This window comes from Diabrotica virgifera, chromosome 4 (genome assembly GCF_917563875.1).
Source record: "Diabrotica virgifera virgifera chromosome 4, PGI_DIABVI_V3a".
Taxonomy (NCBI): domain Eukaryota; kingdom Metazoa; phylum Arthropoda; class Insecta; order Coleoptera; family Chrysomelidae; genus Diabrotica; species Diabrotica virgifera.
Genome location: NC_065446.1, coordinates 1,253,610 through 1,281,596, shown reverse-complemented (window position 1 = coordinate 1,281,596; position 27,987 = coordinate 1,253,610). Strand labels below are relative to the sequence as shown.

At 34.4% G+C, this 27,987-nt stretch overlaps 1 protein-coding gene across 2 annotated transcripts; it reads right to left on the bottom strand.

Moving 5' to 3' along the window:
- Positions 1–27,983, bottom strand: LOC114324386 (calcium release-activated calcium channel protein 1-like). 2 transcript variants are annotated; one of them, XM_028272210.2, is made up of 2 exons: positions 27,852–27,983; positions 1–2,755 (listed from the first exon to the last, which is right to left on the bottom strand). In XM_028272210.2, the coding sequence occupies exon 2, from the start codon at positions 2,746–2,748 to the stop codon at positions 2,113–2,115; it is 636 nt and encodes a 211-aa protein (XP_028128011.2). In that variant the 5' UTR covers positions 2,749–2,755; positions 27,852–27,983; the 3' UTR covers positions 1–2,112. The 2 variants fall into 2 exon arrangements, with proteins under 2 accessions (XP_028128011.2, XP_028128010.2); XM_028272209.2 differs by lacking the exon at positions 27,852–27,983 and adding an exon at positions 5,702–5,843.
- Positions 27,984–27,987: the final 4 nt, after the last annotated feature.

Below are 27,987 nucleotides of genomic sequence, written 5' to 3'. Positions count from 1 at the left end.
TATAATTATAAATTTGATTTTATTTCTGTCCACACATCAATAAAAACGAATATTATACAATATTTTTGTTTACCGATAATCTCCATATTGAACAATTATTGACAGATCATTTCAAAATTTCAACACCCAATCAGAGCCCGTATAACCACTAATACCATACTGTCGGTGTGCGCATGCGCCCGGATCAATCAAATTTTACCCTCAATCGATTCGCCGCTAAAGAAGAATATCTTCAAAAAACAATTAGTTATAACAAATGTGGCACAAACAAGACCAAACACAAACAGAATTTTACAAATGATGAGAACAGTTGAAATAAGAATATTAAGGTCCGGTTTCACTAACAACGAATAAATCAATGAATAGTTATTCGTCGAATAAAATTTATTAGACGTTTAAGTTTATATTTTGTTTCAATATAATTTTGATAATTTAAAGTTAAACTCGCGAATTCACTTTTTTCTAAACATTTACAGCCAGATTAACTTGCCAATTTACTCGAAGAGTAAGTATTTTTTTGATAAATAAATAAAATAAGTCTCATTTGACGTTAGTAAAATAGAGAAATAACAGTTTAATGGTCGAATAACTTTAATCATAGAATAAACTATATTTGTCGTTGGTGAAACCGGCCCAAGTATACAAGGCAAAACTACGTGACAATAAGAAGTGAAGACATCAGACAAAACTGTGGAATACAGGACATAGGAAGGTGGGTCAGACAGAGACGAAGACATTGGAACAAACAAAGAGAATGGAGGACAGCAGACTCGTTAAAAGAGGAAAAACAAATAACCCAATAGGTAAAAGACCACCAAAACGATGGCGAGAATGCTGGATCTCATCGTCCGTGGAAGACTTGATGGCAATGAACAGGCCGTAGCCTACTAGCATGATCTATCATGCTAGAAAGAAGAAGAAGAAGGTGGAAATGCATAATAGCATTTACAGTACATACCAATGTATTAAAAAGTGCACAAACGTGTAATAATTAGTATATCAAGCGCCAGATTTTGTTATTGGGGGAATTTTGGGGCATAGGCGTAACCAGGGGGGTAGTTTTGGGGGTTATACCCCCCTTTTGGATGTACTTTCAGCTCTATACGCTTAACACCATTATTATTCCATACCCCCCCCCCAGAGCCTTCAAGTAGATGTAGCCCCCCCCTTAGGATCATCCTGGTTACACCTGTTTTGGGGTTGCAATCTGATCAGAACCAACTCTCAGAGCACCTTGCGCCCAGGGTGACAGCTATGCACGTCATTTTCTGGAATTTTGAGGCTTACCGACACTAAATTGATGCAGAGTCCTCGGGGGTTTCGGAGTAACTGTCTTTACTAAACCTTCCGAGTAACAAAATTTGGCTTTTGATATTGTAGGTACTGATTTTGACACGTTTATGCACTTTGGTACAATACAGAATGTCAAGGAGTACATATATCCAAGACAAATAATGAAACTGAGTAAAGAAAATCAAACAACAGAAATAAAAAGAAGAATAAGACTCGCATGGGTGACATTCGGAAAAATGAGCTATATCCTGAAAAACCAGAAATATGCCCAATACCTCCGCACAAAAGTGCTTACATATGAAACACAGACATGGACATTCACAAAGGAAAACATGGAAACGATGGCCAAGACTCAAAGGGCAATGGAAAGGTAGATACTAGGTATCAAGCTAAGTAATAAAAAGAAAAATACATGGATCAGACATAAAACCAAAGTAAAAAACAAACATGCAGTTATTCTCAAATGAAAATTTGCAGGACACAACAGCAGACAAAGAGACGGAAAATGGAATGAAGTGATAACCCACTGGAGACCTTGGGACCATAAAAGAGGAGAACACAGATGAGATATGAGATAGCCGGATGACCTAAAAAGATCCGCAGAGCAGATGGACAGGATTAGCACTGAACCTATAAGAGTGGAAAAATAAGGAGAAACCCTACGTTCAACTTTTTACAAATGAAGGGCAATAGTTAGATTTTTTCCCGAAGTCATCATAATGCAAAAAATTGCAGTTTGATAGGTGCTGGATGTAAAAATGAATTTATTCCGGTATTTTTTATTGTAAATGCCCTGATCAAGAACAAAATAAAGTTTCTTTAAACAACATTGGGACAAACTGAACTATTTCTATGCACACTTGCGATTCGTATTCGTTTTTGAAGAATTTCCAGTTTCCTGATCCCAGTTAATGTTGTTTCGTACTTATGAGTTACTAACGATCTGTATAAATGAACAGCGAAAGCTAAGAACACAAAAAATATAGGAACCAGTATAAAAGTAGCGCTGCAAGCAGCAGTCTTATTAAAATTGATGAATTTGATCCAGCACAATATGGCGATTTCTACCAAGAATAAAAGCAGACCCAAGAGCGTCGAAAAGGCCCAGGCGGTTTCAATGTACCAGTGAAGTCTCTCATGAGGCGATTCTTCTACTGAGTTTATCGAGTCTAAATAACATATAGCTTCGATATTCGGCAATATACAGGTACTTATCATAAGCGCCAGCATGTGGACTACCACTAACAACGTAGTAATTATGGCAAAAGCGATTAGGACTTCTTCAGATATATTCTCCAACGGTTTTTGGATTTGCAGTTCCACCATTGCTACCATGGCGAAGCCGGAGAGGAGGGCTGATGTCTTGCTGGAGGCTTTTAGCTTGGCTCGAGACAGTTGGAGTTTGCGCCAGGAGAGGTAACGACGATTGTGCGTTGTGTCCTCTGTCAGTAACATTTTTTAGCTGAAAAAAAAAATACAAATGACATATCACTAAAACTGTGTTACGCTATAGATTTACATTAGTAAATCTAGTCGGTAAAGCCAGTTATCGGAAAGGCCTAAAAATCAATATTTCAAAGACAAAGTGGATGGCAGTTGAACAGATTAAAATGTAAATCAAGGTGTGCTTTCTCTTGATGGAGAGGAGATAGAACGGTTGAACCATTTTAAATACCTTGGCAGTAAATACCAATTCCAGTAACCAGTCACCATAGCTGTTACCAGGTTATCGGTTAGTCACTTGAATAGAAAATACAATTATGGCTTACACGATTCGTTGTTTTTTTCTTATTCTTTTTGTGTAGACATGACTGTCCGTTTTTTAATGTGCCTCCAGTAAGTTGTTCCATCTTTTTCGTGGTCTTCCCACTGATCGTCTTCCTATTGGGGAACCGTCTCTCGCCGTCCTTACTACTCTATTTGTTGCCATTCAGCTTATGTGGTCGTTCCATTTTACTCTTCTGCTTTTTACCCAGTTACTAATGCAGTGGCGGATCCAGGGAAGGGCGATAGGGGAGACCGCCCCCCTCTTAAATCATGTTATATATAAAGATTATAAAAACATTCATTAATTTTTCATAGAAACTTAGCCAATCGGCCCCCTCTCTTGACGATACTGGATCCGCCACTGTATTAATGTTGTCCACCTTGCATCTCCCTCGTATATCTGCACTTCTAGCTCTAGCTATCCCATAGTGTCTTACTATCGATTTTTCGAAGGGGTCTCATCTCTGCTGTTTCTAGCATTATCTTTGTTCTTTCTGTATCAGGTCGTGGTGTTTCTGCCACGTATGTCATTATTGGTCTGATGATTGCTTTGTAAATTCTTCCTTCCATTTCTTTTCAGATATTTTTATTTCTCCATATTGTTTCATTCAGGCAACCTGCGGCTCTGTTTACTTTATTCACTTGATCTTCCACTTCTGTTTCTAACTTTCCGTAGCTAGATAGTGTGATGCCTAGATATTTAAACTCCATGACTTGTTCTATTATCTGAACCTCTAATCTACATCTTATTAGATTTGCTGTTATAAACATGCATTTGGTATTTTTTTGGGGAAATTAACATGTTCAATTTTCTAGAGGTTATATTAAATTCGTGCAGCATACATTGTAAATCATTTTGAGAGATTAGTATTACATCGTCTGCATAGCAGATTATTTTAAGTTGTTTTTTTTTTACTTTTTTATTATTTCATCCACGATCCAGGACTTAGGGAGTCTCCCTGTCTAATCCATTATCGACTACTAAGTCGACACTCCTATTATTATGTAACTCACGATATGTTTTACATGGTGTCCGGTCCGGCCGGGATTTCATCTAAGTAGTGATTTGTGTATAGAAAAATGAACCCCTTGTATTAGATGATGGCAATTTAGCAATAAAACTGGAAAAGGTTCTCTCAAAAATTTAAACTTTATATGGATGCCCCCGATTTACGAGCAGAAGACGAACCTTAGAAAAAGAAACTTGCAACAATATTCTTGAGTATACTTGGAAGTGATGGTATCAGAATAATTCTGATATTCTGAATGTTGTTGCAAGTTTCTCTTTCTAAGGCTCGTCTTCTACTCGTAAATCGGTGGTATCCATATAAAGTTTAAATTTTTGAGAGAACCTTTTCCAGTTTTATTGCTAAAGTGCCATCATCTAATACAAGGGGTTCATTGTTCAACACTTTACATTTAGTGAAGGAGACGAAAAAAAGCTACTGGTCATGAACAATTTTGAAGAGTACCTACTGCTCCCTAAGTCAAATATTATTTATGAGTGTATAAGTTTCAACAGCATTGCCCAAAAAGAGGGACAAAATTTTCATAGCTTTGTGACTAAATATATAAACCAGGACGACATGGTTAGAAACAGAATTGTTATCGGAGTAAATGACAGACATGTACAAGAAAGTCTTCTAAGAGAATTCAAACTGGCACTGCAAAAGGCTACAACATACAGATTCAGTGAAAGTCAAGTAAAAGCCTTTACATCTGAATTAACAGTGGATACAGTTAGATAAAACAGAGTTTTTCACAAAAAAGTATGCAGTTATTATGGGGTCAAGCATCGAGGAAGGAAGTGTGCAACATATGGTTAATCTTTTGCTTATTGTGAGGGAAGGAATCATTTTGCTGGAATGTGCAGCCAGAAGAACACACAATTGGCACAGAGAAAGTCAATGAGCAGAAAGCGAGTACAGGAAGTAAAAAAACCAAATGAGTGGTAGTGAAAGTGATGGCAGTGAGCTAAGTATATATCAGTTGCAATTTAGTATTTTTAGTAATTATTTGACATTTCAATTTCCATTTCGGAAATCGTTCTGAAAATATGTATTTTTTCTTACTACTTACATATTTTTAATACATCAACAATAAAGAATAAAATCAGTCAAATTCACCATGATAAAAGAAAATAACAATTGACTTCCTTTTCTGGGTGTGTTAATCACAAAAAAGGAGTATGTAAATGCAACCAAAGTTTACAGAAAATCAACCCATACCAACACATATATTAGTATTGGTTGCTGTTAGTAAAAAAGAAGTCAACAACAAGAATATACCAATAATAACGAATAAAGATAAAGTTGGAGACATATCACACACATAATACACAAACAAATAACACAAAAACAGACAGAATTTGAGAGCACAAAACACCACCCTCAGATTTTTTCAACTATAAGCATGGCTAGTACCTTCAAGATCATGGCCAAGTTACCCGCTAACAACCTGTTGGTTATACATTTTTCGCAGTTTTTAAAATAATATTTCGCCCAGCACCCATCTGATTTGTTTAAAATGGGCAATTTTGAACAGGAATCCGCAAAGAAACCGAATCAGAAATTTTTTCATACGGAAGGAGCCTCACAGCATGGACTAATTAAGTATATAGTTTAAAAATGAGTATACTTACATTGTTGTAGCCAAAAACTAATGGCATTCAGACATATAAAGACTTCTGTTGAGTTAATATAAAACTGTTTTGTTTAATATTGATAATAAAGTTGGTAAATATAATGGAGTCCATTATCAACCACAATTTATATCAACGAGTCACCATATCCGCATTTTACCGTTCTTATCGTAAAATAATTACGAGCCCCTTCCCATATCAGTTAACCCACCTTTGAAATTTGCAAATCATAATCTACATGCTTCTTGCTCTTACGGTTTTTTACTTATTTTCAACAATACGAAAAAAAAAAAATTCGCTAAATCGTGGCTTTTAATTCACATACATCAACAGACGTTAATGTTTTCATAATTATCTTAAAATAAGAGGTGAAAAAATAATATCAAAACAGTTGTCAATTAAAAACTTATACTGAAATGATGGCATCTCCTGAGGTAAAATGTTCCGGAAGTAAAATGAGCCTCCATTCGGATCTCCGGGTGAGGACTATCTCAGGGGGAACACCATTACAGGTTAGAAAAATCAGGATAGGGTCTTGGAATCTTGGTAGTCTTACAGGTAAGAGTCTGGAGTTAGTGGATGCGCTCAAACGAAGAAGAGTTCAAATTGCTTGTATTCAAGAAACTAGGTGGAAAGGACAAAGGGCGAAAGAACTAGGTGATGGATATAAATTGTGGTATGTAGGGAGTAGTAACACTAGAAATGGAGTTGGTATAATTGCTGATAGTGAAATGAAAGATAACGTAGTAGAAGTTGTAAGAACGAGTGATAGAATGATGTCAGTGAAATTTGTAATTGATAAAGAGGTATTGAATGTTGTGTGTGTGTATGCTCCTCAAACAGGTCTGGGTGAGAATGAAAGAAGAGCTTTCTATGATCAATTGGGAGACATACTGAGTGATATTCCAGCGGAGGAGAAAGTTATAATAGGAGGTGATTTCAATGCACATGTGGGCCAAGCCAAGACAGGATATGAAACAATACATGGGGGATTAGGCTTTGGAACTAGAAATGAAGCTGGAGATGACATGCTAGAATTAGCAACAGCATTGGATATGGCGATTGTTAACACATTCTTTAAAAAGAGAGAAACTCAACTTATTACCTACAAAAGTGGACAACATCAATCCCAAATAGACTACTTCATGATAAGGAAAGAAGACGTACGTGAATGCAAGGACTGCAAGGTAATAGTTAGTGAGACAGTAAGCCAACAACATAAGCTGCTTGTTCTGGACATCGAAGTAAAAAGCGAAACTAAACAAAAATATCGGAGAGGACCACAAAAAATCAAGTGGTGGATGCTAAAAGATGAGAAGGAAGGTCTATTCAGGGAAAGAATAGTAGAAAAAATATGTTGGAACATGAAAGGAAGCCCTAACACAATTTGGAGAAAAATGGCCAATATTATTAGAGAGACGGCTATTGAAATACTTGGGAAAACGTCAGGAAAGAAGTTTGAAGATAAAGAGACTTGGTGGTGGTCAAATGAAGTACAAGGAAAAATAAAAGAGAAGAGAAAATTATATAAAAAGTGGCAAGAAACCAGATCGGACATAGATCTTCAAAACTATATGGTCGCCAAAAAGGAAGCGAAAGTAGCAGTAGCAAAAGCTAAAGCAGAAGCGTATTCAAACCTATACGATCAACTTGATACCAGGGACGGCGAAACGAAGATATATAAAATAGCCAAACAGAGAGCAAAGAAAGCAAAAGATTTTAATCAGATTAGATGTATCCGAGATGAAAATAATAAAATACTAGTTCACGAAAGGGATGTCAAAAAGAGATGGAGAAAGTACTTTGACAGCTTATTAAATGAAGAATTTGACAGACAGCCTGTAGAGTCAACGGAGACAGTAGCAGCAATGGTCACCAAAATAACCAATGAGGAAGTGGCTCAAGCGCTTCAAAAAATAAAGAAAGGAAAAGCGGTAGGACCAGATGATATTCCTGGGGAAGTATGGAGAGCATTGGGAGAGACAGGAACAAGGTGGCTAGCAGGTCTATTTAATAGAATTATGGAAGTTGGACAAATGCCAGACGAATGGAGAAGCAGTATACTGGTACCTGTTAACAAAAACAAGGGAGATATACAACAATGTACAAACTACAGGGCTATAAAACTGCTTAGCCACACCATGAAAATATGGGAAAGAGTAATTGATAGACGGATACGTGAAGAGACCGAAATATCCGAGAATCAATTTGGCTTTATGCAGGGTAGATCAACAACAGATGCAATTTTCACTATAAGGCAGTTGATGGAAAAATACAGGAGTAAAGAAACAAACGCTCATATGGTATTCATTGATCTTGAGAAAGCATATGATAGAGTTCCTCGAGAGATTCTGTGGTGGGCACTCAATAAGAAAGGAGTCCCTGGTGAATATGTAAAGATTGTGAGGGATATGTATGAGGGAGTAACGACTAGTGTTAGGACAGGTGTGGGAGAGACTGATAAATTTCATGTGAAAGTAGGATTGCATCAAGGTTCTGTGCTTAGTCCGTATTTATTCTCATTAGTTTTGGACCAGATAACAGCGAAAATACAGGGTAACATTCCATGGTGCTTAATGTATGCTGATGATGTCGTGTTAGTAGGAAATAGTGAAAGAGACTTAGAACAAAAACTGGAACAGTGGAGACAAGCTCTGGAGGAAAAAGGTTTAAAACTTAGTAGGACAAAAACAGAGTATTTGGAATGTTCATTTAAAGATGGAGCTACTACAAATAAAATGGTATCTTTGGATGGTGAAATGATTGTAAAAAGCAATAGTTTTAAGTACCTAGGATCGGTATTACAGAGTAATGGAGAAATAGATGGAGATGCATGCAGTAGAATTAGGGCTGGATGGATGAAGTGGAAAGAAGCGAGTGGTGTGTTGTGTGACAGAAAAATTCCAATGAAGCTGAAGGGAAAATTCTATAAAACAGCCATAAGACCAGCTATGATGTACGGAACTGAATGTTGGGCAGTGAAAAAGAAAGAGGAACAGCGAATGCATGTGGCGGAAATGAGAATGCTTAGATGGATGAGTGGAGTGACAAAGAAGGATAAAATTAGAAATGAGTATATTAGGGGAAGTCTAGGTGTGGCACCAATTGATGCCAAAATGAGAGAGCATAGGTTAAGATGGTTTGGTCATGTTCAACGTCGAGACGTTAACCACCCAATACGAAGAATAGCTGAAGTGCAGATTCCTGGAAGGAGTAGGAGAGGAAGACCAAAGAAGACCTGGGGGGAGACGATAAGGCAGGACATGTTGGTAAAGGGGATTAACATTGATATGGCCCAAGATAGAATTGTGTGGAGAAATGCAATTAGGGAAGCCGACCCCGCATAGGGATAAGGCAAAGAGAATGATGATGTGTGTGTAGTTGTCAATTAATGTCAAATGTATAGGGCTTTTCATCGATTGTCATGTGTTTCGAGCTTCTGTCATATGTTGTATAATCTGTGTATAATATTAATATACACGGATTATACGACATGTGACAGAAGCTCGAAACAAATGACTGTGAATGAAAAGCCCTATTTGAAGGATTTGACAGTTGCTTGATGGAAATTGATTTTATCTAACAATGAAACAATTAAAAGTTTTTGTTTTCAATACTTCTACAAAATTAATTAAGTTAATGTCACTACAACGGTTTCAGCAGAGTGCCTTTCTCAAGTGATGATGATAAGAACAAATCTTGGAGATGAACCGACGGAAGCGATCCAGATTCTGCGAGGCGTTACACAAGGATGTACCTATATACTATTGTGTATCAATTTATCAATCAAAGATAGAATAAAATTTTTTTTTTAATTTAACGCGGGCACATAAATTTGATACACCCTGTATATTGATTTGTAACTAGTTATTAGAAGTTAGCTTTTACGCAGTGGGTTTCTCCTTAATGAGTTTTTCCCTGAAGAATTAAAGACATTTGTAAATAAGTGAAGTGAAAGACAATTTATTTCGGATTATAATTTTAAAAAGATTGTTTGTTACGGGAAAGGTAAAATCCACAGGTAATTTTAATTATTAGTTTTTAGAAAAATAAAGGTAGAGAGGTTTGGAATTTTAAGGCTGTTTGTTTAAACACAAGTATTTTTGTATAATTTCCGAAAAGTGATTAGTTTGAGTAGAAGTATTGTTTGAAAGAATGCTTGGGTTTTTCGAATGAAAAAGAGAAATGGTTCTGATTGGCTTGGCAATTTGGAAGGGGGAAAGAGACGTTTTGAATGTTCAGACAGTTTGGAAAAGAAAGATTATTGTGTTGCGGGCATCCGAGAAGGGCAATCGAAAGTTTTCGCGTAGAGTTCAGAAGCAAGTACTAGTGGTTTTGTTTGTTAGTGGAGAGTAGCTGTAAAGTGGAACGAGAGACAAATCAAATCGAGAAGAAATACCTCTCTGATTCTGTAAAGTCCAAGAGAGTAAGTTACAAGATTTATCGTTATTAAAATTATTTGTGACACCAAGTAAAAAAGATACTTGGGTCACAGGAGATTATTATTGAGAGAAAGGAGGAGAGAGTTTTGGAGTTTATTGAACGAGTACTGGTCAAAAGTGGCCTGGCTTGTATTTTGGAGAAATAGCTGGTATGCTGCTGGATTGATGCTGAGAACGGAGAGGGCTTTGATTGGTAGCCTAACATAATCAACAAGGAAGAGCTGTTTGGGTCAAGAGACATCATTGTGTGTGAATCAAAAAGGTCAGTCAATAACTTATGTGATAGATGTTGTTTATAATCAGAAGTTAAGATATTTGCGTAAAAGCATATGAATTAAGGTTCCAACATTTCAATAATTTAATAGGAAGTATAAGTAGTTTTGCAAATACCTAAATTTGTTTGTTTAGCTTAATTTATAAATGGTATCAGGAACAAAGCAATAAATATTTGTTTAAATTAGATTAATTATATGGTAAAAGTTTCATTTGGACAATTATGCCCACAGGATCTAATTGATAAATTTTCAGAGCATTGCTTTTGATAATAAAGGTATTTGTATGTGCTTATTTATGATTTTTCTATTTATTTCCTTTTCCTATTTTATCCCGATAAGGATCAACTAAGAGATACTGAAGCCACGAGAAGGGATAAGTATAACCTAAGATTAGTTATTTTTTATGACAAAAAGGCACCCTGAGATTTTGTTCTTAATTTTCTTTGTATGATTTGCGTCAATTCAATAATTAATTAAATAAACACTAATTAAAATAAAAGTAATAGAAAGCAGATCATAACAATACTTTCACCTATATTAGGAGGAAATATTTAGTGAAGCCTTGGAAAATTGTGACCTTGAAATACTCCTAACAACAACATCCGCTATGAAGACGACACCGCTATTTTTACAGACAGTTTGAATGGTTTACAGCAACTAATAAACAAAGTAAATGAAGTAGAAATCTAAGATTTGGACTAAAAGAAACCTATCAAAAACTAAAGTTTTGGTCAATAGCAAAATAGAATTAGAGACGTCCAACTGCTTTCAGAAATACACCAGTAGACCGAGTAAAATAGTATACCTATCTTGGAATAATAGTAAACGAACAATAGGATCACTCACAAGAAGTAAAATGTAGAATAGAGAAGGCTAGGAGTGCATTCAACAACATGGCCAAACTCTCTAGAAGAGATAACCTTAATCTAGAGATAAAAGTGAGGCTCTTACGATGTTATATCTTCTCAACATTATACTACGGAGTTGAATCTTGGACACTCACTGAAGCGGTGGAGAAAAAACTTGAAGCCTTCGAGATGTGGCTATACAGGTGAATTCTAAGGATATCATGGACGGACAAGATAACCAACGAGACCGTACTACGAAGAATGGGGAAAGAAAGAGGATGATGTATACGATTAAAAGGAGAAAGTTATAATACCTCGGACACATAATGAGAAACGGCACTAAATACAGATTACTGAAAATAATCCTTCAAGGCAAAGTATTCGGAAAGCGAGGAATTGGGAGAAGAAGAATACCATGGCTGAAGAACCTGAGGAAATGGTTCTCCACAACAACAACAAATCTATTTAAAGCATCAGTTAATAAAATAATTATAGCTAGAATGATCGCCAATATTCGAAACGAATAGACACCAAAAGAAGATGATTTAATTTATTATTTTCCATAGATTCTAATAAAGATAGCTTAAAAGAATGATGTATACCAGTGATACTCAACCGGCGGCCCGCGGGCCGCATGCGGCCCTCTAGCGTTTTTATGCGGCCCGAAGGCTAACTAAAGGACCCTGTAAACGATCAAATTATTTGTTAAATTTCACGTGTTTTTCAAATTATTTGATAGTGTGCCGATGTGCGTGAGGCAGACAATTCAATGACTTTAATTTTGAAATTATATTGACATTTTTAAGAACTTTGATTAAAAAGCAGGCATTATTAACTTTTAATAATAAATTATTAAAGTTAGTCAACAAATACTTATTTTAAAAATAATCCATAATTATTTACTATATTGCAATGACTCATTTAGTAATCACAAGAAAAATTCAGCTCCGGATTAATAAAAAAAAATTAAAATAATTGTGACTTTGAAACAACACTCTGTATATTGAAATTTTCGAAATTCGTTAGCACATTTGAAAAGAGCATAAAACTAAGTTTAATTGCTCGCTTTTAAATTTTTGCTTTGAAAGCTCGAGTATCGAGTTCTTAAAAATTCTGACATAATTTCAAAATTAAAGTCATTAAATTTTCTGCACAAAAGTGAGAAGTGAACCATTAAAATTAGTTTTATCTACTCTATGTCATATTATGTATAAGTTTTTAGTTTGTGAAAACTGTCATTATAGATAGCAGTGGAAGGGTTTAAAATGTGCGTGAAGTAACAATGTATTTTAAATGGGATTTACTTTTTCGCACTGGTTTTTGGCACACTTTCATATAATCAAATATCCTTAACTTTCGCGTTGTCATGCTGATGACATAATGAGCAATAAATTACAACAAAAGTTTTGACACTTTTGTGGTTTGAATGAAATTAGAATTTTTAAATGTCAAAGTTCTAAAAATTGCAGAATAGAAATGAATTCTAGTGACGAAAAGTTACAGTTTTTTGTTTGTTTATCGTAGATAAAATATTATATGAAACTGTGCGTGAAGTACTTTTTGCGAACTTACGCGATGTAAAAGCACTCGCCCCGCTGTGCGTGCTCTAAACATCGCGTGCGTTCGCAAAAAGCATACTTCACGAACTGTTTCATAAATAACTATTTTGTGCTCTTTTCAAATGTGCAAACGGGCTTTAAACATTTCAATACACAGGATGTTGTTTCAAGGTCACAATTAATTCATAATTATGTTTAATCCGGGCCTGGATTTTTCTTGTGATTAGCAGTTGGCTGGTTTGGGTTCTAAATGTGTACCAAATCTCAAAAAAATATACAAGGCTGTTCTAAAGTTATGGGTCTAGAAAAATGGACAAAATCGGTAAAACACCCTTTAACTCGGTTATATAAATCGGTGGGGCAATAAATTCAGTATGTCTAGAACCGCCTCATTTACCTCTATTCACCATTTAAGTATTGCCGTTTCCCAATGAAACACACTGTATATTACTTCACCTTGATTGCGGCCCGCAAGCTGTTGCAATGGCTACTATGTGGCCCAGAAAAGAAAAAGGTTGAATATCGCTGATGTATACGATTACGTATACAGGCAAGGCTGCATACTATCACCTCTATTATTTAACCTTTAACTACACGCACTGGCGTACTTTGTACGCCAGATATAAGAATTCTACTGGAAATATATTTAAAAATTTAATTTTTGACCTTGCTTATTTTTCTAACCTATCACTGGAATGTGCTTTACAATTTGGTTTTAGTTTCGTTATAATCGGCGTTCTGGAAAGATCGTAATTTACATTTTATTATTAATTTGTTATTTCCGGTGGTGGACAATATACCCCAGGATTATATTACTATAAGTCGTAATGTAAGTACATATTTTAATTGTTTTTTAGTCATTATGGCAAAAAATATATTTTTCTTTGTAAACAATACTTTTTCTCCTGTAAAAAATCACATTTAAAAAATTTTTTTATTAGTAATTTTATTTATCATGGAATCCAGTTATTCCATGATTCCAGTTATAAATCCCAATTGGCTTACTGAAAAGGAACTCGCAAGTATTCACTGATGCCGAATAAGGTTTATAACAAACAACTAAGTGTATTTTTTCAAAAAAAATTAAACAAATCCGCTGTTTTTAAGTGTATTTTCTTGTGGCGTACAAAGTACGCCACGCGTGTAGTTATGTTATAACTTGATGCGCGGGTAGTTAAAGGTTAAGCTTATTCTGAAGAGGTAATGCGAGAAACTCTGGAAGATGAAACAGTCGGCATAAGAGTAAATGGAGTCTTAGTTAACAACATCAGATATGCAGATGATACAGTAATAATAGCCGATAGTTTACAAGACCTGCAAAGACTCATGAGTAAAATAGTAAGGTGTAGTAGGGAGTAGGTACGGACTCTCTCTCAATACCAAAAAGACGAATTTTATGAAAATTAGTAAAAACAACCATAATACTAACGAAATCTTGATAGTAGAGGGCCAGCAGATCGAAAGAGTAAAAAAGTACACTTACCTAGGAACACTTATAACAGAAAATAATGACTACACTGCAGAAATAAAAGTCAGAATCGAAAAAGCAAGTTCTAATTTTATAAAAATGAAAAAGGTCCTATGTAGCAAAGATTTAACATTAGCTCTTAAAGTACGCCTAACAAAATGTTACGTCTACAGTGTTCTATACTATGGAGTGGAATCATGGACGTTAAATGTAGAGACAATGAGACGACTTAACGCCTTTGAAATGTGGACCTATAGAAGAATTATGAGGGTTTCCTGGGTAGAGTTACAAACAATGAAATGCTAAGAAGAATAGGTAAAGAGAAGGAAATTGAACTTACAATTAAAGAAAAGAAGCTACAGTATCTCGGACATGTGATGCGGGGTGAGAAGTATGGCATCCTACGACTCATAATGCAGGGAAAGATAGATGGCAGAAGAAGCATCGGAAGAAGACGAATTTCATGGTTGAAGAACCTGAGAGAATGGTTTGGATGCAGCTCAAAACAACTATTTAGAGCTACTGCCTCAAAAATTAAAATAGCTATGATGATTGCCAACCTCCGTAGCGGAGATGGCACCTGAAGAAGAAGAAGAAGAAGAAAAGAATGATTATGATCTAGAAAGTGGAGGACGTACGTAGAATCTGTATTTCTATTATTAAAAGCCCTTTTGTGTTCTGCTCTACTTCTGTCAAAGGTTCTGTCAGTTTGTCTGATGTAAGCTTTTGGACAGTTACCACATGTCAGTTTACATACAATGAATAAATGTTTCATTTCTTCTTTCGTTTTCTCAAACCCAAATTACATACAATAAATAATTTAAATATGAGAAAAACTTGTTACAAACTGCGCAAAGTAGAAAACATTTGAAGATAGAATGGAGCCCAGCAACAGGAAGTTATACTACGTGATCAAGTTAATTGCTATGTGTCCAAACTTAACTTGTTTCTGTCAGATCATCAATAAAAAGTAAATAGTACTTTTATGCAAAATATATTAATGTTTAATACAATAATTATTATCATACAATTTATTTTTACATATACCTTTTAAAAAAGTCTTTTTGGCTACAACTTTGTCCAAAAATCACAATGTATCACTACAGTTGAATCCAACGTCACAATTTTACACTATAGTAAATTGATGTTCAAAAAAACTTATCAAAATAGAGGTAAGACTTATATTACTATAAAAACTAATGTGAAAACCTAGTTCCCTGGTAGAAATCATAGACGTATAGGTATAACATAATATTATGCACTAAAAGTTTTGGCACAAAATATTTATCAAATTTTTTTGTTAATGAAGAAAATTTAAACACTAGCTAGTTATCATAAATTACAACTCAATGCTTAACTCTAATATCAAACTATAGGTACTATCAAAATTATGTGGAGTGACCCATTCTTCTCTACTAGACTCAAATTTCTTCTGTCTTTCATGAGGTCCTGGGGGTAATCCAGATCAATTTTTCTTAGTTTTCAATCCTAATAGCAATATTATTAATATTTGAAAAATATTAAAATGTTACTAAAAGATTTTTAAATTGAAAACTTATTGGTCCATCTTCTTGGTAACACCTCCACGGCTTCTAAAATTTGCAAGCCAGATGGATGCTGAAGCGAAGAAGACAAGAGGGAATTCAAAAAACTTACAATTCACGACCCCGTCTGTTCAGCTGGTAAATTCCAACAGAAAATGGACCTAAGTTACTCAAAGAAGTAACGACCAATATAAAAATAAAATAAAAATTCCATTTTATTTTGAGTGCAGTCCAGCTCTCAGAATCGACGATTTTCGACTCTTGTTGGAGTCTCATCGGAGAGAACGTAGGCCTGCTTCTCCATACTTTAAGTGATCAACACCGAGAGTTTATCCCCACACCGCAACTGACGTGAATGTACTAGGTGACTAGCGTCATCTGGCAATTGAAAGATGAAGTAGTTTTCAATCCTAATAGCAATATTATTAATATTTGAAAAATATTAAAATGTTACTAAAAGATTTTTAAATTGAAAACTTATTGGTCCATCTTCTTGGTAACACCTCCATGGCTTCTAAAATTTGCAAGCCACATGGATGCTGAAGCGAAGAAGACAAGAGGGAATTCAAAAAACTTACAATTCACGACCCCGTCAGCTCAGCTGGTAAATTCCAACAGGATGAACTCTCGGTGTTGGTCACTTAGAGTATGGAGAAGCAGGCCTACGTTCTCTCCGATGAGACTCCAACAAGAGTCGAAAATCGTCGATTCAGAGGGCTGAACTGCACTCCGTATTTTAAGCGAAAAATTGTTTTGCCTTCGCATTGCAACTGAATAAAAATGGAATTTTTATTTTATTTTCTTAGTTGTTCTTCATCTTGGGCTTCCCAGCTTCCATATCTTAGACAGTAAAGTTAAAAAATCCTCTATTGGGTGAGACTGGGACAAGCTTGGAGGATTATCGTTTTTGGGAACAAAGGGTATTTTGTGCTGTAGAAGCCAGATTTGGGTGTCTCTTGAGTGAATAATCCTAGGTCTGAAGGAGTTGCGCTTGAGAGTATTTGGGACACTTACGTCACTTTCGATATTTAAGACCATTTCTTCCCAATTTGAACGATATGTACTATTAGAGATCTGTATTGACGAGTCATTCTTCTAGTTTCCATTCCAAGCTGGTTTTTTGCTCTTCTCACCAACCTCTCTTACTTATGTGCAATAAATACACGTAGCCTTCCACATTTTGGTAGATTCAGCCATGGTATTCCGTGCTTGCACTCCGTTATTGTTCCATAAATGATTCTTCGTGAAATGTTTTCATTCTTAAATATTCGACAGATTTCAGCTTTGAGTACCCGCCCAACTAACTTGTAGATACTTTTTCTTATTTCTAATTTATACATCTTAAAGCGAAAACTTCAAAATAAATAAATCTCAGTTGACAGTACACAGTAAAGAAACTTTTGTTTCCAAAATGTTTTTGTTGTTGAAATTAAAGCCAATGAATTTTGTGTCAAAACTTTTAGAACATATTTATAACATAGACCAAGCATGCTGACAACAAGATCTCTTGTGGTTGTTCGACCTGTCTCTATCTAACGCATTGCAATTCTTCTCTCTCTCTCTCTCTCTCCCTCTCTCTCTCTCTCTCTCTCTCTCTCTCTCTCTCTCTCTCTCTCTCTCTCTCTCTCATACATTAAAAGACACGCTGTTATACTTATTTGATGTAAGACAGACACAACTAACAACGAAAAAAAAAAAAGATGTCAGCTTTACAAATTGCTCAGTCTTTTTTAATATATACGTCTATGGTAGGAATGCCTCAAACTTTCAAGACCCTCTGTAGTCATCTTCGTAATGTCAAAAAAACCTCTAATTTACAGCACAACTGCCGCTACCATGCCAACTTTATTAGGGCAAGACTACTCCCTTCAGAACATCCTTCAGAGTTCCCAAAGCTTCATATACCTGGGCAGAGAGCTAAATAGTCAGCTAGACCACTCAAAAGAAATTAGAAGACGCATTGAAGTAGCAAGGTCTGATTTCATGAACATGCGTAAAATGCTCTGATGTAACCCCAAGTTATCAGTCACAATAAGATTGAGAACACTAAAGTGTTATGTGTGGTGTCTATTACTATATGGCTGTGAGACCTGGACATTAAAACAGTATGACGTCAACAAACTGAATTCATTCGAAATGTGGATGTACCGCCGAATGCTAAGAATAAGCTGGGTCAGCAGCACTACGAATGAAGAAGTATTGGAAATAATGAACACATCTGGTAATACAATCAAAATTAGAAAGACGTCATATTAGACCAGGGCGCATCTGTAAAAATATTAGTACATTTGGACGTTGAGAGGTGACTCAAATTTTTTTGCAGAAATTGCTTGAAAATAACTCAATTAATAATATTTGAGTTATCCTCCCTCTCAAAAAGGTCCGGAACATTGTTTAAATAATCAAAATGTCAAAAAATTAAGGAAAAATTCGATTTTTTTCTTGGTTTTTTGATTATAACTTTAAAAGTATTCATTTCCGAGAAAAGTTGTACTAACATAAAAGTTGCGTAATTAAATTTCCTACAATATAGAATTGGTTAGAAAATTAATAAATAGTCACCCTTGTTGCAAAATAGCAATAATTGCGAAAAAACCATACAAAAACAAGTATTCGTATTTTACGTTTTTCAACCAGTTTTGCCACACTTAGGACCTTCATATTTCACCCGGAAAAACTTTATGATACAGTAAAAAAATACTGTAAATTTAGTTAAGATCGGTTCAATAGATTTTGCAAAATAAATTTTGAAATCCAGCTTTCTCAAAAAAAATTCATTTTTTCAAAATTTTACAGGACTGAAAATAAAGCAGATAGTAAGTTGAATTTTTTTTTGCTTATAGAAGTGTCCTGTACCTTTCATTTTCAATTTGCGAAACTAAAATCGATTAACTACCACGGCGTCAGGAATTTTTTTAAATAAACATTAATTATTGGTGCTACGCGCAGGACAGCGGATAGTTTGCTCTGATTGGGCATTCCAATGACCTTTGATAATGATTGATACATTTTAATTTTTATTACATTTCGATATAAATAAATAAATTTGTTTATTGCAAAATAAAAACACATACTCTATCCTTTGAGATAACACTTTTTTTAGCAAAAACTTTCTTTGTACATATATTTTTACTTAGAGAATAAAATTTTATTATTTTTAAACATATGCAATTTTTTAAACAATATTTCACAAACAATAATAAAATTATTTTGATTTTTGTGGAATTAAAATATTAAAATACAACAAAATATAGAGTAAGAAAATAATATATTAGATAAAGATTGGAAGAAATTTTGGTGGAAATCAACTTGTGTGAATCGAACACCGCTGTCCTGCGCGTAGCACCAAAAATTAATGTGTATTTAAAAAATTTCCTGAGGCCGTGGTAATTAATCGATTTTAATTTTGCAAAATGCAAAAGAAAAGTACAGTACACTTCTATAAGGAAAAAAAAATTCAACTTGCTGTCTGCTTTATTTTCAGTCCTGCAACATTTTAAAAAAATGAATTTTTTTTGCGAAAGCTAGATTGCAAAATTTATTTTGCAAAATCTATTAAACCGATATTAATGAAATTTACAGTGTTGTTTTACTATAGCATAAAGTTTTTCTGGGTTAAATATGAAGGTCGTAAGTGTAGAATAAATGATTAAAAAACGTAAAATGCGAATACTTGTTTTTGTATGGTTTTTTTCGCAATTATTGCTATTTTGCAACAAGGGAGACTATTTTTTAAATTTTTAACCATTTCTATATTGTAGGAAATTTAATTACTCAACTTTTATGTTAATACAACTTTTCTCAGAAATGAATAGTTTTAAAGTTATAATCAAAAAACCAATAAAAATATCGAATTTTTCCTTCATATTTTGACATTTTGATTATTTAAACAATGTTCCGGACCATTTTGAGTGGGAGGATAACTCAAATATTATTATTTGAGTTATTTTCAAGCAATTTCTGCAAAACAATTTGAGTCACCTCTCAACGTCCATCTCAAAACAGATGCGCCCTGGACTAATATCTAGGACACATAATGCGCCATAGGGAATTTGAGCAGCTACAGGTAATATTAGAAGGCAAAATCGAATATAAAAAGGGTGTAGGAAGAAAGAAAAAATCCTGGCTCCGAAACAACAGAGATTGGACCTACACAACAGGAAATGACTTTTCATAAAGCCCAAAACAAAGGAAAATTTGCCATATTGATCGCCAACCTCAATAGAGAAGGTACTTACGAGGAGGAGGACTATCCCTGTCGTCGTAGTAGTGCTTTTGTATGGATTTGGGACTTACTAGACTAACACAACTGCCGAAGATGACTCAAAAGTTTGAGCTATCCAAATTTCTCAATAACTGATTATTCGTGATGTTAGGTTTTATAATAATAGTAATATTATTTGTTTCGTTTCGTTTTACTAACAACGGAAGCCTTTCCGATATATAAGATATTTCATAATATATAATATATACAACTACCAACAATAAATATAAAAACAAAAAGAGATTCTACAAAATAAAATAAGTACATTACAATTAGATAGACCTTAGTCACTCGAAATTATATATTTTAAATCAAAATCCAGCATAGTACGTCCAACAATATAAAATAAAAACAATATTCAACCATTTATTGACGAACAATACTTTACAATTCGAACGGTACTAAAACAAGAAATTCTAAACTTCATTGCTTCTCCATTTAGGAATAAACGTAGTTTTTTAGACCCCATTCTATGCAAGTTTTCTTTAACTAGCGCACGTTCAGTAAGAAAATGTTTCCGAGCTGATTCCTGATTATTTTCCGAAGTATTTCGGCCATATTAGTGCTTGTTCGTCTAATATATATTTTGCTAATTGCTTGACCATGTATATTTTCTCAGGTGAGAGTTCTCAGGGAGCTTATGTTAGATTCTACATTTAAAGTTTAATCACTAGCCCTTGTGATTGCTTCGCAGATGTTGTCGAATGCTTTCCCTATATCGAAAAATGTTGTTTGTCAAATATAGGAAAGATTTTAACAATTTCCTGGATGCAAGAATGAAGAGAATGATTTGAATCCACCACCACTGTGTATTTTTGATCAGCAGTAAGTTCACAAATAGTCGATATACAGTGTGTCCACGGATGGGGTGCCCAAGAGGAAAAACTTTTTTATTTTCAATTTTAGCGAAAAATGTCATTCTTGATAAAAAGTTTTGCTTGTTGTAAAACCCCATAAAACGAAATAAAATTCAAGTTTTTCAAAACCTGCTTAATTTTGTAGGCAATTATATGTAAATCTCTATAAATTTTTACACTAAGTTAGAAATCATAACAATAATCTAGTGTTGCTACGCTACAATGTACCTTAGTAACTGCCAACTCCGATAAATAATTTGCGAATTGTCATTTTTTTTCGACAATGTTAAGCAAAATATTGATCAAGAATGATAGTTCACAAGATAAATTCTTTGTTGAACGCTTAAAACTGTCAAAAAATGACAATTCGCAAATAATTTATCGGAGTTGACAACTTACTAACCTACATTGTAGCTTGGCATCACTAGATTATTGTTATTATTTCGAACTTAGTGCAAACATTTATAGGGATTTAGATCAAATTGGCTACAAAATTAAGCAGGTTTTGAAGAACTTGAATTTTATTTCGTTTTATGCCGTTTTAAAATAAGCAAAACTTTTTATGAAGAATGACATTTTTCGCTAAAATTGAAAATAAAAAAGTTTTTCCTCTAGGGCACCCCAACCGTGGACACACTGTATGTTGCAATACAACATAAGAAAAGCAGTAGAGGAGATACACTATTGGCTCGAATAGGCCTGGCATGTAATTTTGTTTGTAATACCTATACATACTTAGTTTCGTCAACAAATAGTTAAAAGTGACATGACATATTTGAAACAAAACCTTAAAATATAGATAACTACAAAACTTCAGGTTACAATGATTCTTCAAAATGTACATTCCATTGAGACATTTAATAAAAAAGGATATGCAACTAACAAAACATTGACTTACAAAGAAAAACATTGGAATATAATATCAGTCTTGTTTTTTAAGTAGTTTTAACAATGTATAATGTTGATGAAACGATTATCCTACTTTCAATTTTACATTAAAGCTCTTATTTTGTAGCTACGCACTCTACTCAATAAGTGCACTTATTTTGCTTACGACAAGGCATGCGCACTTTAATTCCATATTATATTTATTTAAGGGGGGGGGTGTATGGTTTGAAATATTTAATTTTTTTATTATTTCAAATAAAAGTGCATACTTTCAAGAATACTCTCTAAAAGTTTCAAAATAATCGCAGTAAAATTACCAGAGATACAGCGTGTTGAATGTCCCTACCTTCGACTCGCTTTGCCACGACTTCGCGCCAGCACGCTTGAGCGTAGTGAGAAACGTTAAACAACTGTTCGCCTTCTCTTTTGTAGATTACTCCTCGATTCAAAAAACATATTCCAATGTGCATCACTTTACGATTTGGCAGACAAATGAGAAGATGAAAATGCAGTTGTCAAAACTTTAAACGCATTTTTCTCAAAACTGCTTTTTCAAATGCGGTGGACATTGTAACTGAAAAGCTACTCGGCCGATCTACCTGATATTTTGCACATATTTTCTTTAGACATTTCATGAGGTAACAACGTTGAGATATTTTTCTTTTTTTGCTTATTTTTTGTTCAACAATAATAAATCTGTTGATTTTCACAAAATTTTTACCAAATTTCATTTTTTTGACTTCTGATTGATACCAAAAATTCAAAAATCATTAAAAAGAAAAGAACTCGACGTTGTGACCTCGTGAAACTCATAAGCTAATTAAATCTCTTTGAATTTTTTGTTTCGTATGATGGAGTGACGAGTTCTGATGTCCACCGCAAAATCCATTTTTTGTGAGCTGCCTGTCAAAATTTGTCACCAATGGCTTATTTCTCAATATTTTGGATTGAATTTTTTTCTGAATATTCTTTGAAATGTACTTAATATGCTTATTTAATTTAAAAATAAAATAATGGTACCATAGCTTCGAAAAAATTCACAAAAATGTGCTTGATATTTTGATTTCAAACCATACCCCCACCCCTTAATGTATTATCGTTAATTGATAAATATATCAGTATATTAATTGTTAATAGTTAAATATTAATATTAATTAATAGTAAATATACCTTGTATACTTATCTATCAACGGTATTATTTATATTATTTTAAGAGCGCATGCCTTGTGTGGACTGAAAGTCGCCGACAGGCTCTGAGAACGCACTTATTATAATTTATGTATACAGGTCAAAAATTCTAACGGTGCCTGTGATAAACTTCACCTATTTCATGCGGTCAAGATAGATACATAGATACAAGATAAGTTTAAGAGAAATCATTAGAATACAACAAACCGGCATATTTATTTTTCGTCGACGTAGAGGGCATTTGACAAGGTCAAATTAAAGGGCGTTATCCATTTGTTGTACTCAAGAGAGACAGCTCTAGAAATAATTAAAACGATCTAAATCTAAAGTATGTACCAGAACACAATAAAAATGAAAGTAGAAAAGCTGTCAATGGGATAAGACAGGGGAATTCTCCGAGTTCTCTATTATTCAACCATAGATGAAATAATAAAACAGTAGTAACTAAAAAAGGATACCAATTGGGAGAAAAACAACTTAAAATGCTATGCAGACGACGACGCAATTTAATATAACCGCCAGAAAATTTAACATGTTAATTTTTCCAAAAAAAGACAAAATGCATGGCTATAACAGCAAATCCATACATGCATACATACATACATAATCGATTGCCTCTTATACCCATAGTTGTCCAGGTTTCTTCTTCTATATGCTACTCTCTGCAAATTTACGCCACTTCTTCCTATCTGCTCCTAAAACTTTAGCGTCTTGCCACGATGTTCCTCTTTTTTTTTAAGTATTTCGTTTACACTAGTGTTCCAGCTTTTCCTTGGTCTATCCCTCGTGCTTTTACCCACTACTTTGGCCTCCCATCCCATTTTCACTTGTCTGTCACCCCTCATTTTTATCATGTGTCCAGCCCATTTAAACTTTTTTCTTAAATTTTTTCGTATTTTATCTGTAGTTCATATCTTATATCTTCGTTTCTTCTTTTGTCTAATCTTCTTGCTCTCAACACTTTTCTTAAGTATCTCATTTCTGTAGCTTGTAATCTTTTCCTTTGTCCGTCATTCTGTACCCAGTTTTCTGGCCCGTATATGTAATTGGCATATATACTGTTTTATAGACTGTCATTTTCATTTTACCGGATATTTCCTTTTTGTTTAGGAAATTTTTATACAGTGAACAATAAGTTCTCGTTGCCAATTGTATTCTGTTTCCAATTTCATCTTCTTGTGTACCTTTGTTGTTTAACACTATTTCCAAATATTTAAAGAGGTCTACTTGCTCAATTTTTTGCCCTTCGATTTCAATATTTACATTTGTTTCTTTGTTGACCATTGTCATTACTTTCGTTTTCTCCATATTTATTATTAACTTGTAGCGTTTTAGTTCCTCTGTCCAGATTCTAATATTATCTGCGAGAGCCTTTTCAGTTCTTGTAACTAAAACAATGTCATCAGCATATGCGCAGGCTTCAATTATATGGGTACGGAAAGCTCGAAACAGAAGTGGAAGATCAGGTGAATAGAGCAAACATAGCCGCAGGTTGCCTGAATGAAACAGTATGGAGAAATAGATAGAACTACAAGCGCATATACAGAGTGTCCCAAAAGTAGTGGAACGGTCGCATATTTCGCGAACTAAACATCGGATCGAAAAACTGAAAAATACGTGTTCAATCATTTTCAAAAATCTATCCAATGACACCAAACACTAACCCCCACTACACCCCCTGGCGGTGGGGTGGGGGGTAAATTTAAAATCTCAAATGGAAACCCCTAGTTTTTCTTGCAGATTTGGATTGGTTACGTAAAAGTAAGTAACTTTTATTCAAGACATTTTTTCGAGCTGTGGATAGATGGCGTTACAATTGGGAAAAACGATTTATCCTGATACCATAAATAAATTATAGAAATGGTCTAATATCTCGAGAAATACACTTCCAAATGAGAAACTAAAAAAAAGGTTTTTAATACTTTTCGAAAATCTATCGAATAACACTAAACATGACCCTCCAACCCACCCCCTAGAGGTGGGGCGGGGGGTAACTTTAAAATCTTAAATAGCAACCTACACTTTTTATTACAGATTCGGATTCGTCATGAAAAATTAAGCAACATTTATTTGAAACATTTTTTAGAATTGTTGATAGATGGCGCTTTAATTGGAAAAACACGATTTATTAGCGCCATCTATCAGCAATTTTAAAAAATGTTTCGACTAAATGTTGTTTAATTTTTCATGACGAATTCGAATCTGCAATAAAACGTGGGGGTTGCTATTTAAGATTTTAAATTTACCCCCCACCCCATCTCCAGGGGGTGGGTTTGAAGGTCATGTTTGGTGTTTATCGATAGGTTTTCGAAAAATATTAAAAACCTGTTTTTTGGTTTCTCATTTGGAAGTGTATTTCTCGAGATATTAGACCGTTTCTATAATTTACCTATAATATCAGGATAAATCGTTTTTTCCAATTGTAGCGCGATCTATCCACAGAACGAAAAAATGTCTTGGATAAAAGTTGCCTACTTTTACGTAACGAATCCAAATCTGCAATAAAAACTAGGGGTTTCTATTTGAGATTTTAAAGTTACCCCCCACCCCACCTCCAGGGGGTGTAGTGGGGGTTGGTGTTTGGTGTCATTGGATAGACTTTTGAAAATGATTGAACACGTATTTTTCAGTTTTTCGATCCGATGTTTAGTTCGCGGAATATTCGACCGTTCCACTACTTTTGGGACACCCTATATATAACGGAGATGCAAGGCGGACAACAATTACTGGGTAAAAAACTGAAGAGTAGAATGGAACGACCGCATAAGCCGAATGACAAGAAATAGAGTAGTAAGAACGGCGAGAGATGGCTCCCCAATAGGAAGTCCACGAAAACGATGGAATGGCAACTTACTGGAGGCACATTGAAAAAACAGAGTCATGTCTATACAAAAAGAAGAAGAATATTCATATTTGCCTAGATAATTTTGGAATTTATTCTCGTAAGATATTACATTAGAGAGATTTTAACACAGCCTACGTTGCGCTATTTACACCGCGCTATTTTGACAGAATTGACATTTCTCAGACGTGTCATAAATACAGATATTGCTCAACATTTTGGTGGCGGTATTTTTACGGCTCGATTAAGATTAGTTGTTTGTCTAATTTGTATGCAATTTTGGATCAAAATTTGGTTAGCTCTCATTTTGGCCAATGCTAATGATGAAGACATCTAGTTTATCATCTTGCATAACATTCTTGAAGATGAACATACACCTATTACATGATTAAAATAAAGAATTTGATTTAAAAGGAAAGAAGGTTTGAATTCTCTTCCAAATATCGAGCATGAGAAACAAATGATCCTTGAGTGTTCTTAAAATAAAAAAATTTCCTGTTGTACACTTCATGTTTTCCTGAACTAACGTCCAATTTTCTGAATAAGTCCATTGATTTTGACCTAAAACTTATTTTAATAAACACAAATCGTCATCAGATGTAAATGTGATTCGTTTGCTACTGTCTGAGGTACTCATTTTAGAAAATTATTACAAATAAACTTGGTTTACATAGCCTGAAAAGAAAATAGCGCAACGAATACCACACAGCGTAACGGCTCCTTTAATAAAACGGCAGGCCCTATTTCAAATAACGCTGTGTAAGCCAAATATCACATCTGCGCATACTCTACTGTCAAAATAACGCATGCTGTAATACAGCAAGTGCAAAAGTGACTGCAATATCTCTCTATTGTCACTTTTGCAATTGAGGTACTAGAGACATGTCAAGAATAGACTTTTCTAGGGATATGCCACTCAATGCATCGGGGTGTAACGTCGACATAGGATTGAGTGGTCTAGCCATCTTTGTCTGTCACATGCGCGGAATCGTTTGGTTAAAAGAGATAGATAGACCACCGATCGACTGTTTCCATGCTGTTTCCGCGTTACGCTTTTTTGGTGAGTATGCCGAGTCTAGGCTTAATATGTCAATGATTACAGCACGCGTTATTTTGACAGATGTGATATTTGGCTTACACAGCGTTATTTGAAATAGGGCCTGCCGCTATTAGGGGAGTCTCTACGCTGTGCGGTATTCGTTGCACTATTTTTTTTCTCAGGTTATGTTTGTTGTTTTTCTTTCATTTAAACCAATTTTACTTGTACTAATATTCTAAAATGAGTAACTCAGACAGTAGCAAACGAATCAGATTTACGTCTGATGACGATTTGTATTAATTAAAACAAGTTTTAGGTCAAAATTAATTGACCTATCTGTGACGTAACGTCCAAAAAATTGGACGTTCCTTCAGGAAAACATGTGCAACAGGAAAATCTTTTATTATAAGAACATTCAAGGGTCATTTGTTTCTTTTGCTCGATACATATTTGGAAGAAAATCCAAACCTTTATTCCATGTAAATCAAATTTTTGATTTTGAGCATGTAATACATGATCATCTCCCAGAATGTTATGCAAGATGATAAACTTAATGTCTTCATTATTAATCATTAGCATTGACCAAAATGATAGCTTCTAAGTCTTGATTCATTTTAAATTGCATACAAATGAGAAAAACAACTAATCTTAATCGAGCCGTAAAAATAGGGCTTTTCATCGATAGTCATTTGTTTTGAGTTTCTGTCATGTGTCACATAATATTAATATATCTACGTCATACGTCTTTGGTTTATATCATTGTTATATACCAATGTATGATGTAGTTATATTAATATTATGTGACACATGACACATTAATATTATGTGACAGAAGCTCGAAACAAATGACTGTGAATGAAAAGCCCTATTCTGTCAAAATAGCGTAGTGTAAATAGCGCAACGTAGGCTGTGTTGAATTTGCAATATATCGCTAACCTGTGGATAGAAGATCGCTATCTTGTTTATACGAACGTGTATTGAATTTTAAAACGGTCTCGTTACCTTCCCAGGCACTTATTGTAGTTCACATGACAAGTTTCTGTCAACCTCAAAAAACCGAGGCACTTAATGT